Raw genomic sequence first — 13,701 nt, forward strand, 5'->3', positions numbered from 1 at the left:
TTTCCGTACCAAACACTCCTGACTCTCCAGTCTCCTGTTGCTGTTGATTTGCAAATGCGAAGAAACTATCGATGGTACTTGACTGGAAGTCAAATCGTCGAACCAACCGGTTTATTCGTTTTTAGCAAGTTTAAATGTTATAATCTCTATTTGGAAGGCTTTTTTATCAGACGCGTAACTCGAAATAGCACGTCTGCTACATCTTGAATTTCAGCAATGCTGATGGCAGAGGACCATTTAGGCATTATGTAAACTACTGGTACGCCAGTAGCCCAGAAATCAATGTTACTCTCTTAAAATAAAGCATGTAGATAGCAGACGTGCAAATTCGAGACATGCGACTGATTACGAAGACTGATTCGAGATATATGCGAAGTATCACCACATGATAGTACATTTCCGTTATCGGCGCTATGGAGCGTGACGTCTTTGGGAGGGGGGTGGGTGATGAGTAAGAGACTTTTTGGCAGAATTCCCAAACAAAAAATAACAATGGCTCTCACAGTTTTGGGTTTGATTTCCTGCTTCTTTGCTACAATTTTCGTCGGCTGTTTTGGATTGGTTTTTGCCTTTATGATATATTTGTATTATATTCACAAAATCAACGATCATTTACCTGGACCACCGCGTTCGAGTTTCATATGGGGTCATCTGCCTGATTTGTGGAAGTACAAACAAGAAACAGGTAGAACGAGGGGCGAATTTCTACTTCAAAAGCGTCTGGAATACGGCCCATTATTCGTTTTATTCTTTTTCATACGCCGATTGTATACCTGGGTGACTCAAACTATTTGCGACATGTTTTTATCAGCAACCATAAGAGCCTGTGTAAATCGTCGGCTTTCTATCATAAAATGGGTTTTATTTTTGGCGAGAGGGGTGCTGGTTATGGACTAGTAACCAATACGGACGAAGCTTCATGGCGAAAACGACGGCAAATTATGAACCCAGCTTTCCATCGGAGTTGCCTAAAAGATTTCATAAGCAAGTTTAATGATGTTTGTGATAGGTTTTTGTCGCACATGAACAAAATTGTTGATAGTGCTAAGCCAACCAGTATGGTTCAGGAATTTGCAAATGTTACATTGGAAGTTATCAGCCAAGTGTCATTTAATTTTAATACTCATGCTATTGAAGACCCAGAATCACCATTTGCAGAAGCAATTCGGCACTACCTTAGAGGAGTGCAGGCCAATGCAGAGATTCCCCTCAACCCTACCATGTTGGCAATATTTCAGTTCAAGCCATTTCAAAATGCTACCAAAAGAATGCAAATTAAAGTAGCACAGTTTCTTAGAAGATTTGCCTTAGATTGTGTCACAACTCGAATGAGAGACATTGCAAATAACAGCATAGTCCCTAATGATTTGTTAAGCATTTTGATTAAAGATGGTAGTTTGTCACTGGATGAAGTAATTGATGAATTCTTGACTGTATTTATTGCTGGACAGGAAACAACAGCAAACTCATTGTCATTCACCCTGTATGAAATCATTAGAAATCCACATGTTGAGGCAAAGCTTCTAAATGAGATTAACAAAGTGTTGGATGGGCGAGATAATGTTGAGTTTGATGATTTGGCCAAACTAAAGTATCTTGGTCAAGTTTTAAATGAAGGTTTAAGAAAGTATCCTGTAGCACCAGCACCTTCAAGAACTTTAGTAAAAGATATTACAGTTGGAGGGTATCATATTCCAAAAGGAAATGGAATTCATAGTCATCAATATTTTTTCTCAATGAATCCTAAAATATGGCAGAATCCAGAAGTTTTCGACCCAGAACGTTTTTCCAATGACAATATAGAAAGCATTCCAAATTTTAGCCTCACATTTTTCCCTTTTTCTTTTGGACCTCATAGTTGCATTGGACAGACCTTTGCAAAGTTTGAGTCAAAAGTTATCCTTGTAAAATTGTTGCAAAAGTTTAAATTCAGACTAATGCCTGATCAGACTGGTAGGATGTTGGCCAGACTGACCTACACTCCTCGAGATGGTGTTATATGTGAGGTCAGCCGGCGTGAATAGGGAAAGAATAGTTTTTTATGTAATTAATATTTTTTTATGTTGTTTGTGACAAAATAATTATGTATTGTTTTTGAATGAATTTATTTAAATGTGTCCAGTCAAAAACTGACTGTTGGGCTAGACAGGGCTACTATGACCCAGGCTCTGTGTCCAATGTCCATGAGGAAATGTTCCCAAGCCCCAAGAACTGCCAATTTGATATTAAAAGAAAATCTGATACGGCAATTTTGTTCCCCGAGCAATAGCAATTTTAATAATGGCAAAATTCTGACATGGCAATCAAATTAGGGGAACGAGATTGCCTGGATCCTTTTTTAAAATTTCTTGGTTCCTTCTCCGTTCCGCGATTCCCCTGTTCCTCCCTTTATGATACACAGTTCCCCCTAATTTCCCTATATGCCTAATGCCCTTAGTACTCCGTTATACCCCGACTTATTCCGTAATGATATCAATCTTCCCGGAAAAGATTGCTTAGGAGATTATCTCGTTTTATCGTAAACAAATTATAGTAAGTTTTAGTGAAAAGTTTTTGATCAAAAGATATTTTCCTATAATCTATTAATTTGCGACCAATCACAAACGAGATTCAGGCCGCAGCCAAAATTTGGCGCCGTCGTCTTTTGGCTCATTCTGAAGATGTCGTCTTGCTGCGTGAATTCCGGTCGCTAAAAAAACGTTAAAAAGGAAACAAGAAGTGAAAACATCGTTCCCTCGTCACAGAAATAACTTCAACTAACAAGGGCAAGTATAGGTTTGTGTTTTTATATTTTTTTCGACGATATTTTCCCACTTTTAAGGCGAGAAATACGGGCTGAAGTCGGTTGTTTTCGCGACCAAACCAAGGATTTACCCTCGGTTTTGGCGGCTTTTTTTTGCTTTTTTCGTTCTCCTTGTATCACGACGGAACAGGAGAAAGCCTGAAGAGACTTTGGAAAAAATTTTGGGGAGTTTTTTCTGCCAATTTTCGAAATGGAAATGAATATTTTTCAAGCGCTGTTCAAGCGGTGAATATTTTCGCAGACTTGCTTTTACTGGCTTTTACTTTTGGCGGCTTTTACGGAAATAAAATAACATAAGTCGAAAATAAAACTGAATGGCGGTCTTGCATAGTTTTAGGTGGGGGGTTTTCGTAAAATTTTAGTCAGGAAATTTACTGGGGATATTTTAAACACTGCGCGCGACAAATGCTTTCGCTATATACTTTTTGAGCAGCTTTTTAACTTTAGACAAATTAATTTTACAATTAGAAGGGCAATTATTTTATTATTACCAATATTCAATAATTAAAGTATTTATGGTCAATTTATTTGTCCTGAAAACGACTTTGTATTCTATTCCAGATGGAAAATGAAAAGGTCGGGTCTAAATGTACAAATACTTTCGAAAATCTTTCAGAATTTAATTACAAATTCGACTTTTAACAAAGAGTCGAACAGCTTTAGCGGGAAAAAATCAGTATTTCAGTGTCTTTTGATAGCTGTCAGTCTATAAGCACAGGTTGTATTGCTGTACACTTCAGCTAAAAAAAACTTGGTGCGTATTTTCATTAAAAGCTAAAGTTGTTGTTTCTATAAGGGCAACAAAGTTCCTATTGCTACATGCTTAAACAGGATTGGGATTTTTGCTGCTAGCTTCAAAAAACAATAGTTACTAGGATATACTGCCCAATAATTGTCATTTCTATATGGATGGCATCTTCAAGACATTTGCATGGAAAATTGTTCATTTCAAGGCTGTCAGTAGTATCAATGTTTTCACGGCTTTTAGGCTTTAAGGGCAGAAATTTGTGCTATTGCTATAAGCCTTAGCAACAAAACCTTGGAATGTTTTGTTTCGAATTCCATCAAATTAAAATGAAAGTTTTCTTGCTTCTATAAGGACCACTAAGTTGCTATTGCTATATATAGCAATGTTACTAGGATGTATATTGCCCAAGGATGTCATTTCTATATGGATGGCATATTTAAGCTAGTACCAAATATATTTAGCTCAAAATATGATGCATGAATTACGGTATTTGTACATTTGAATAAGCTCGAGCCTGTTTGGAACGTACCCAGTGTGGTTTGAGATATGTACGTCGTGGACTCGTGGATAAAGCGTATGTCCAGGGTATAGCATGGACATTATACGAAAGTTCAGACCGTCAGAGTACTGGTATGATGTCATGGAACGCGTATGGTTTGTGACAATTGTGATGTTTTTGTTGTGCTAATCTGACTGACCCACTAGTGCATGCAAGTAGGGCTTGGTGGTCAATAGGTTTTATTTACACAATCAAAAAGTTTCAAAAGATGTAATGTATTTATTTGGCTAACGTGTGCAAATATAACCTATTGTGAATAATAAGATGCTATAGGTTTAAATTAGCTTAGCACAAGCATTGAGACTTTGTCAGACCCGAGCATATTTTATGCATGTTATTGTTAATCGTTTTGGCTATACATCTGACAACGTTTTGCTTGGATTATCAGCTAGGAGGTACAAATGGTACCATAGGAAATATTCAGCCAGATAACTTGCATGATAATTAATGTAAATGCCACCAAGCATTATTATGCCATAGGTTAAGCCCCCATGCAATCAACCTCGTTCTCAGAGCCCGGGGAACAAGGCTGTCGTTTCCAAACAGTTCCTCACGGTATAACTTGCATGATTGCATGATCCGGTATGGTGAATGTTACAAAAATGAAACTCAACCATGCATGAAGAATTAAAATAAGTCAAGACATTTTGGCCGTTTTGCTCATAAAGTAAATGAGAATAACGTTGCATGCTAATAAATTAGAATAGCAAACATTGCGCGAATGCGTACACTGAACTATAATGTTGGTATTGAATACCGAGACGGTATTGAACGCCGAACATCGTGCGCGAGATGAATAATATATATTGTGACGTTAATCATAGGAAATGTCTTCATTCGTCTTGTGCACACCCTAAAAATAGCGGAAATGGTGTCAATTAAAAGCCGGTAAAATAGCAGAAAGGTTTTTCCCAAAATGGCATGACTTTGAGTTTTTTCTTCAATAAACAATGTGGCGATAACGGAAGAATACATGAAAGAATTTTTTACCATAATTCATGGCGATAAAGGTATTAATTTTAAATAAATAAGTGAGTAATGATTAATGAATCCGGCTTCGGCTAGGAATGGTAGAGCCGTGAAAATGGTTGAATTCATATTCAGATTCGGAATCACTTTTTCTCGAGATTCATTCTCGGAAGGATTCACTTTTTTCTCGAGATTCATTTTGGATTCACTTTTTTCTCGAGATTCATTTTTGGATTCACTTTTTTCTCGAGATTCATTTTTGGATTCACTTTTTTCTCCAGATTCAAATTGGGATTGGAAATTTTTCTCGAGATTCAGGATTCAGTCCACATTCAGATTCGGAATCACTTTTTTCTCGAGATTCATTCTCGGAAGGATTCACTTTTCTCGAGATTCATTTTTGGATTAACTTTTTTCTCCAGATTCAAATTGGGATTGGAAATTTTTCTCGAGATTCATTTTAGATTCAGTTATTTTCTCCACATTCAGATTCGGAATCACTTTTTTCTCGAGATTTCGGAAGGATTCACTTTTTTCTCGAGATTCATTTTGGAAGGATTCACTTTTTTCTCGAGATTCATTTTTGGATTCACTTTTTCTCCAGATTCAAATTGGGATTGGAAATTTTTCTCGAGATTCATTTTGGATTCAGTTATTTTCTCCACATTCAGATTCGGAATCACTTTTTTCTCGAGATTCATTCTCGAAGGATTCACTTTTTTCTCGAGATTCATTTTTGGATTCACTTTTTTCTCCAGATTCAAATTGGGATTGGAAATTTTTCTCGAGATTCATTTTGGATTCAGTTATTTTCTCCACATTCAGATTCGGAATCACTTTTTTCTCGAGATTCATTCTCGGAAGGATTCACTTTTTTCTCGAGATTCATTTTTGGATTAACTTTTTTCTCCAGATTCAAATTGGGATTGGAAATTTTTCTCGAGATTCATTTTGGATTCAGTTATTTTCTCCACATTCAGATTCGGAATCACTTTTTTCTCGAGATTCATTCTCGGAGGATTCACTTTTTCCGAGATTCATTTTTGGAAGGATTCACTTTTTTCTCGAGATTCATTTTAGATTCACTTTTTCTCCAGATTCAAATTGGGATTGGAAATTTTTCTCGAGATTCATTTTGGATTCAGTTATTTTCTCCACATTCAGATTCGGAATCACTTTTTTCTCGAGATTCATTCTCGGAAGGATTCACTTTTTTCTCGAGATTCATTTTTGGAAGGATTCACTTTTTTCTCCAGATTCAAATTGGGATTGGAAATTTTTCTCGAGATTCATTTTGGATTCAGTTATTTTCTCCACATTCAGATTCGGAATCACTTTTTCTCGAGATTCATTCTCGGAAGGATTCACTTTTTCTCGAGATTCTTTTTGGAAGGATTCACTTTTTTCTCCAGATTCAAATTGGGATTGGAAATTTTTCTCGAGATTCATTTTGGATTCAGTTATTTTCTCCACATTCAGATTCGGAATCACTTTTTTCTCGAGATTCATTCTCGGAAGGATTCACTTTTTCTCGAGATTCATTTTTGGAAGGATTCACTTTTTCTCCAGATTCAAATTGGGATTGGAAATTTTTCTCGAGATTCATTTTGGATTCAGTTATTTCTCCACATTCAGATTCGGAATCACTTTTTTCTCGAGATTCATTCTCGGAAGGATTCACTTTTTTCTCGAGATTCATTTTTGGAAGGATTCACTTTTTTCTCGAGATTCATTTTTGGATTCACTTTTTTCTCCAGATTCAAATTGGGATTGGAAATTTTTCTCGAGATTCATTTTGGATTCAGTTATTTTCTCCACATTCAGATTCGGAATCACTTTTTTCTCGAGATTCATTCTCGGAAGGATTCACTTTTTTCTCGAGGTTCATTTTTGGATTCACTTTTTTCTCCACATTTAGATTCGGAATTACTTTTTTATCGAGATTCATGCTCGGGATTTAATTTTTCTCGAGATTCATTTTCGGTTTCACTTTTTTCTCCAGATTCATTTTCAAATTCGAATTTTTTCTCGAGATTCATTTTGGATTCAGTTTTTTCTCCACATTTAGATTCCGAATCACTTTTTTCTCGAGATTCATTCTCGGAAGGATTCACTTTTTTCTCGAGATTCATTTTTGGATTCACTTTTTTTCTCCACATTCAGATTCGGAAAAATTTTTTTCCCGAGATTCATTCTTGGAAGGATTCATTTTTTTCTCGAGATTCATTTTTGTATTCACTTTTTTTCCGATTGAAATTGGGATTCACTTTTCTCGAGATTCATTTTGGATTCAGTTTTTTCTCCACATTCAGATTCCGAATCACTTTTTCTCGAGATTCATTCTCGGAAGCGATTCATTTTTGAGATTCACTTTTTTTCTCCACATTCAGATTCGGAAAAAAATTTTTCCCGAGATTTCATTCTTGGAAGGATTAATTTTTTTCTCGAGATTCATTTTCAGATTCGAATTTTTTCTCAGATTCATTTTTTTCCAGAGAAATAAGCATATATTTATAGGACCTCGCCACAGAAGTAAGCTATTGACTTTATATATACTTTATATATTTTATATTATTGTTTTATGTATTATTAATATGGGTAATTTATATCACACGTTTGTGTTAATTTGTGAGTCTATTTAGATCGAATTGTTTATATATTTTAAATAACGATTTGCGAGTCTTCCTTGGGTATTTGTTTACGTTAAAATATTTGCTACCCGGTTCCGGCGAAACAATATGCAACGATGAACATGATTCGGCGGAGATTAGACCAATCAGAGAGGACATAAAGAAAACAAGTAACATGTGTTTGAGGGATTATTATAGGAGCGGGCATGTTGATTCGTGAGGGAAATAACTTAGAGAGTAAACACTTGTATAAATAGATGTTAAAAGAAAGAGAAACTTTTACACACTATTCGATTTCTTGCTAACCGCCGTTCGAGGGAATTTGAGACGCACTTATATATTGACATTGTGCACAGACGACAGTTCATATGTCGAAGGAAACAGCGACGACTAAATTAAAAAGGCTAAAATCAAACGAAGAAACGGGCAAAGCATAAGTCATAACGGTTCAATTCGCAGGAAAACGCTCAATTGATGAGATTCGAAAGGCGCTTGATAATGATAAAGATGCGTTCGCGGATTTAGAAGCCAAACACGAGGCAGTGACAATGTCAATCGAAGACGACAAACACAAACAGTTCGAAGATTAAGAGCGGTATATTGAACAATGTCAGAAAACCTTTTTGCGTTTAAAAATTGATGCGCAAGATAATATCCGAAATAATGTCCGAAAAGCAATACGATTCTGTCGAAGTCGAAGAACTCGTTCCGCGGAAAAATGTCAATCAAAGTAGCGAAATTCCGGTCGGTGAAAATGATCATAGCCTACATCGGCATCACTTGAGGAAAATCAACCCGAAACAACGACACGGATAACCATAGAAACCCTATAAGCCATGTTGTACCACCCAGTATATCCATTAACGACTCATTCATCACAACTGAGAACAGTGCGAATGGGGAGACAGCAACTCATGTAAACCAAGGTGCAACCTTAGAATTAAAAAGCCGAAGATGCCAAGTTTTGTTGGTGACGTTAGAGAATTTGGAACCTTTAGAGCTGACTTTAAGCACTTGGTTGAAACCATATACAGTAAACGAGATGCGATGACCGTCTTGTGATCTAGCTTGCAATGAAAATCAGTGGGTATGATAAAGGGAATTGGCCCAAGACTATGACGCGGAATGGGACTATCTTAACTCTGTGTAGCGCTAGGACCCGAGATTTGTTGCGGATATCATCACACAAAATATCTCAAAGTTCAAACCAATGAAGGACGGCGAGGATGTTCGGTTTTGTGACTCGGTTCATCTGGTGAAGCGAAGTTTCAACACTCTGAGAGAAGTAGGATGAGAGAATGATATGAATAACAATCACATGCTGCCATCATTGAACAGAAAATGTTTTAGGATGATCCAAAAGTCTGGTCACGCTATCTAGAGAGCACGAAGAGTGAAGCCACATTGGAGGCGTTAATTTCCTGGATGACAAGTGAGATGAAGTCCAGAATGAGAGCTACCGCTCCACTGAGGAGTTCATGGCAGTCGCCAAAACATGTAGGACATGTAGCCGGAAAAGAAGGTGGCAAGCCAACAAACCATAAATGCTGGCTATGCAAGATCTCAGAACACTGGAATGACCAATTCCAAAAATTCCTCGCCTTGGGTGCCAGCGAACGCTGTAAAGTTGTCAAAGAAAATCATGCTTGTTATATAGATGTCTAAAACGAGCTGGTCGTGGCCACAACATGTCAACTTGTTCTCGAGGACGTCAGTGCAGTGAGATTGTCAGTGGAATCCAGTGCAAGCATTACCATCATCCACTATTGCACAATGAAAACGTGTCGGTCGTCTTATCGGTTGCAACATATGGAGAGAATATGTTACCTACTGTTCGGGCAGAGATCCTGGGAGCAAAGAACGTCAAGAAAAAAAAAGACATGCATGCACTGGTACTCAAACCAGCATGATACGGAGTTGCTGAGGGGCTTGGACTCAAAGGGAAGAAAGTCAACATAACAATAGCAAATATCGATGGTAGAAAAAACGAGAGGACAACAAAGATGTATCGATTTCCAATTCGGTCCCTAGAAAACCATTCGATCCATTCAATCACATGCAGCCGTAGGAATCCCGAATATCAGCAGTGATATGTCTCTAACGAAGATCGACAACGTAGCTAGAGCCCTTGGTATTGGAAAGGAGGAAATATGGAGAGGTAGTGGTCCATTTGATGTTCTGTTAGGAATTGACTATCCAAAATTAAACACTGGTGAAACAAGAGAAGCTAGCAATCTTGTTGCAAGACATTCACCATTGGGACGGGTTGTCTTTGGAGCAACGTCGGAAGGAGCGACAACGTCAGCCAAGTCTTTCATGTCAAGTGTTCATACCCGGTCGATTTTGTGTGACTTTGCCTTGGGAAAGCATGAAGTGACATGCGAAATCAAAACTTTAAGCCCACTTGAAGCTTACGAAGCCAAAGTTATAGAAAAAATCTGTGAAAAGATCAATGGTTAATTTCATTCTTTCCTTATGGATGGCGTATGCATTAACATAAATATTAATGAATTAAACAATTTTAAACTTCTTGAGAATCTTAATTGCTGTGATCATCACGAACTTTTGTGGCTCAGTATCAGACCGCACAGTCTCCATCGGGGTGTTTCATATATAGTTGTCGGCGTAAAACAGTAAAACAATTTGCGACCATTTGTTCCAAACACTTACCTTAATTGAATCAAAATATCTTAAGCATTGAAATTACCTGCATTAAATCATTTCCGATCAGATTAACTGCGAAGAAATTTGAAATACTTTTGACAACGTGGTTTTTCACGGCCTTGAACTTTTGATGCCAAGTAAAGAAATTAAGGTCTCCACTACAGATGCAGGGACATCTCGCAGTGCTCGGAAGCTTTCGTCCAATTGGATAATGCTTTTCTTTGCTTTCTAAAGAACAAAGCTATGCTATTGGTTGAAACAGGAATGTATTGTAAAGTTCAGCCAATGAAAATCATTCTTGCGATGAGCTGCAACCCTACCCCAGATGCACCATGGATGAATAATAAATTGAAATCGCTTATTAACAAAAGACAGCAGGGTTTTGTCACTCATGGAATGAAATCGGCGATAAGTACAGGAATTTAGTTAACAGGGAGCTAAAATCATGTAGAGCGAAGTATTGTCACTTAATATTCATAAGTTGAAAGAAAAAAACCGAAGAAATGGTGGGGTGAAATTAAACGTGTCTGCAACTTTAATACTAAATGAGAACCAATAGGTTTAGCCAAGGTGGAAACGTTTTCTAACCTTACGCCAAAAGAACGAGCAAATGAAATCAATAAAGCATTTCTAGAATATCTTGAGGAGTACAGATTACAATGTCCGTCACCAAATTTTCTGTTGGAGGAAACGCCAATCTTTCCAAATGTATCAAAAATAAGAATGCAAAAAGTTTTATCGAAATTCCTAACAAACAGAGCATGCGGGCCCGATAAGTTACCTTATATAGTTTTAAAGGAATACTCGTACATCCTGGCCCAATTATCCTTAACACCTCGTACAGAGAGCAAAATAAATTATTCCAATCTGCTGTGCTTGACTCACACAGTAAAATGTATAATTTGTTACCAGAAAAGAATGAATTACCGTAATTACTCGAATAAACGCCTCCCTCGAATAAACGCCGCCCTCGAATAAACGCCGCAGGTACAAGCAAAAATATCATTAAACGCCGCCCTCAAATAAACGCCGCAACCTTTTCGTCATTGCGGCGTTTATTCGAAGTATTTATTTATAACCACGGTTCAATTTTCATATATAATTATATAAATAGAAAAGACACATAACTTTTATACTTAGTTTTTTTGGGGATTGATTGTATTGGTTGAATTGGCGTTTAAATTACACAATAAATTCAGAGTTGTTACGAGTTTGCAATAAACGCCTCCCTTGAATAAACGCCGCCCTCGAATAAACGCCGCATCTTAATTGCTAAAAATTTAATAAACGCCGCAGCGTTTATTCGAATAATTACGGTAAGTAACAATCTAAGACATGAAAGAACTTTCAATATTCTTATGAGCCATACAAATAGGGTAGCAAACTCTTCATAATTATTATATGCAATGTGTAATAAGGTCAAAAATAGTTAACTTCCTCGCTCGATTTTAAATACTTAATATCAATTATTTTACTTAATTTATATAAATAATTTAATGTTTTAGTATAATTATTACGTGATAGTTTTAACTCTAATAATGACGTAATTCAGTCTTAAGGCTGCAAGGTAATTTTATTAAATACATGCATACATACATACATACCCCTGGACCAAAGATGCAGAAGAATTACCGGATAACCGAACCCAAACGGAAAAGAAATTGGAAAGTACTGAATGTCGAATAGCCAAAAATTTCTTTCAATTCCTCAGCATCATATATACAAAGGACACTGCTTGAACGACTATTGGATGAAAGGAACAGATTTTCTGAACAATCTGTTAAGAGATTTTCTACGATTCCGAGAAAACAAAGTGGCTATCAACGCAGATACATGCAAGATGTAGAGACAAACCTGCACCAGCCATGGCACAGACCGCTCTGCAGAAGACCGCTGAAGAAGGACAGAAACGCTATTCCGAAGCAGCTGAAGTCATAAAGAAAAACACCTACATGGACGACAAATGTGATTCCGTGCATTCAGAAGAAGAAGCTAAGATAGTTACGGCAGAAATTGACGAAATCCTTCGCAACGGTGGTTTTAATGTCAAGTGCTGGATCTCAAAGCGATCATTGAAGAAGGATGAAGAAAGAACTGTTGAAATAAGTGAATCGGACTTAAAGTTTCTACAAGATCCAGGTGAAGAGAAGGTCTTGGGAACGGTTTGGAATCACCACAACGACGCATTTTGTTTCAAAGTAAATCCTCCTGAACTGACCAAATTTACGAAGAGAGCAATTTTAAGTCATGTAGCTCGAATCTACGATCCCCTTGGAGCAGCTGTAGCTTTCCTAATTCGTGCGAAAATGGAAATGCAAAAACTGTGGTTAGAAGAATTGCAATTGGATGACGAACTACCGAAAAGACTCCAAACAGCGTGGACTCGATTCTTCCAAGAGATTAACGACCTAAACAGCGGCACCTTCGAAAGATCTCTGACACCAGAAACAATGATTGGAGCCCCTGCACTGTGCATCTTCTCTGATGTATCGATTGAAGCCTTTGGAGCGTGCGCCTATATCAGATAGGAGATAGAAACCAACACCTTGGCAACCAGATTCAACGCAGCTAAGTCAAGAGTAGCCGAGCCCCATTGAAGTCGCTGACTATACCTCGCTTGGAGCTACAAGCAGCAGTCCTGGCAGTATAATTATGTTGTTCCATTCTCGAAGAGTTTTGGCTGCTTTTTTTAGAGATAATATTCCTCTCAGACAGCCACATCGTCCTTTCTAGATCCGAAAGCAATCCAGAGAATTTAAACCGTGCATTTCAGCTCGAATCGCGGAAATCCAGAGCAGCGAAGGCATGTCCCTGGGGAGAAAAATGTCGCCGATGATGTATGGCGAGGAATACCTGCTCAATCGGAACGCGGGAAAACCTAAGCTGCACCTGTATCGTACTCGTACTCAACCGTCAGAAGTCATTCCATGTAAGAAGTTTGAACTTGGAAAAAACGTATTCCAGTCACGCCTATCGCCGACGTCGAACCAAAGAGAACACAGAAACAACCCAGTACAACCCACCAGTCAGAAAATAATTCAGAAGAAAGTTCAATATCAGCAAAGGAATTAGAAGACGCCAAGTTATATTGGATAAAGCAAAGCCATAAGACACTCCATAATTGCATTAAAAAGGGAGAACTGAAGGGACTAACCCCATTTAACGATGACAACGGAACGATCAGAGTCGGAGGACGTGTAAACAAAGCCACGATATCGTACGATGCCAGACACCCAGTTTTACTCCCACGTGAACACTGGATATCGCTACTGATTACTCGAGAATTGCACTAAAACGGCCACTCAGGAGTTGCAAAGATAAGGAAAGT

At 37.6% G+C, this 13,701-nt stretch overlaps 1 protein-coding gene across 1 annotated transcript; it reads left to right on the top strand.

Moving 5' to 3' along the window:
* Positions 1 to 761: 761 nt before the first annotated feature.
* LOC114543817 (cholesterol 24-hydroxylase-like) lies at positions 762 to 2,068 on the top strand. The gene has a single exon (XM_028562658.1). The coding sequence runs from the start codon at positions 855 to 857 to the stop codon at positions 2,022 to 2,024; it is 1,170 nt and encodes a 389-aa protein (XP_028418459.1). The 5' UTR covers positions 762 to 854; the 3' UTR covers positions 2,025 to 2,068.
* Positions 2,069 to 13,701: the final 11,633 nt, after the last annotated feature.

This window comes from Dendronephthya gigantea, unplaced genomic scaffold (assembly GCF_004324835.1).
Source record: "Dendronephthya gigantea isolate DGI-Jeju-01 unplaced genomic scaffold, DenGig_1.0 000562F, whole genome shotgun sequence".
Taxonomy (NCBI): Eukaryota; Metazoa; Cnidaria; class Anthozoa; order Malacalcyonacea; family Nephtheidae; genus Dendronephthya; species Dendronephthya gigantea.

Excerpts from the sequence above, each read along its gene's own strand:
- LOC114543817 (XM_028562658.1), top strand. The coding sequence starts at position 855 with ATGGGTTTTATTTTTGGCGAGAGGGGTGCTGGTTATGGACTAGTAACC.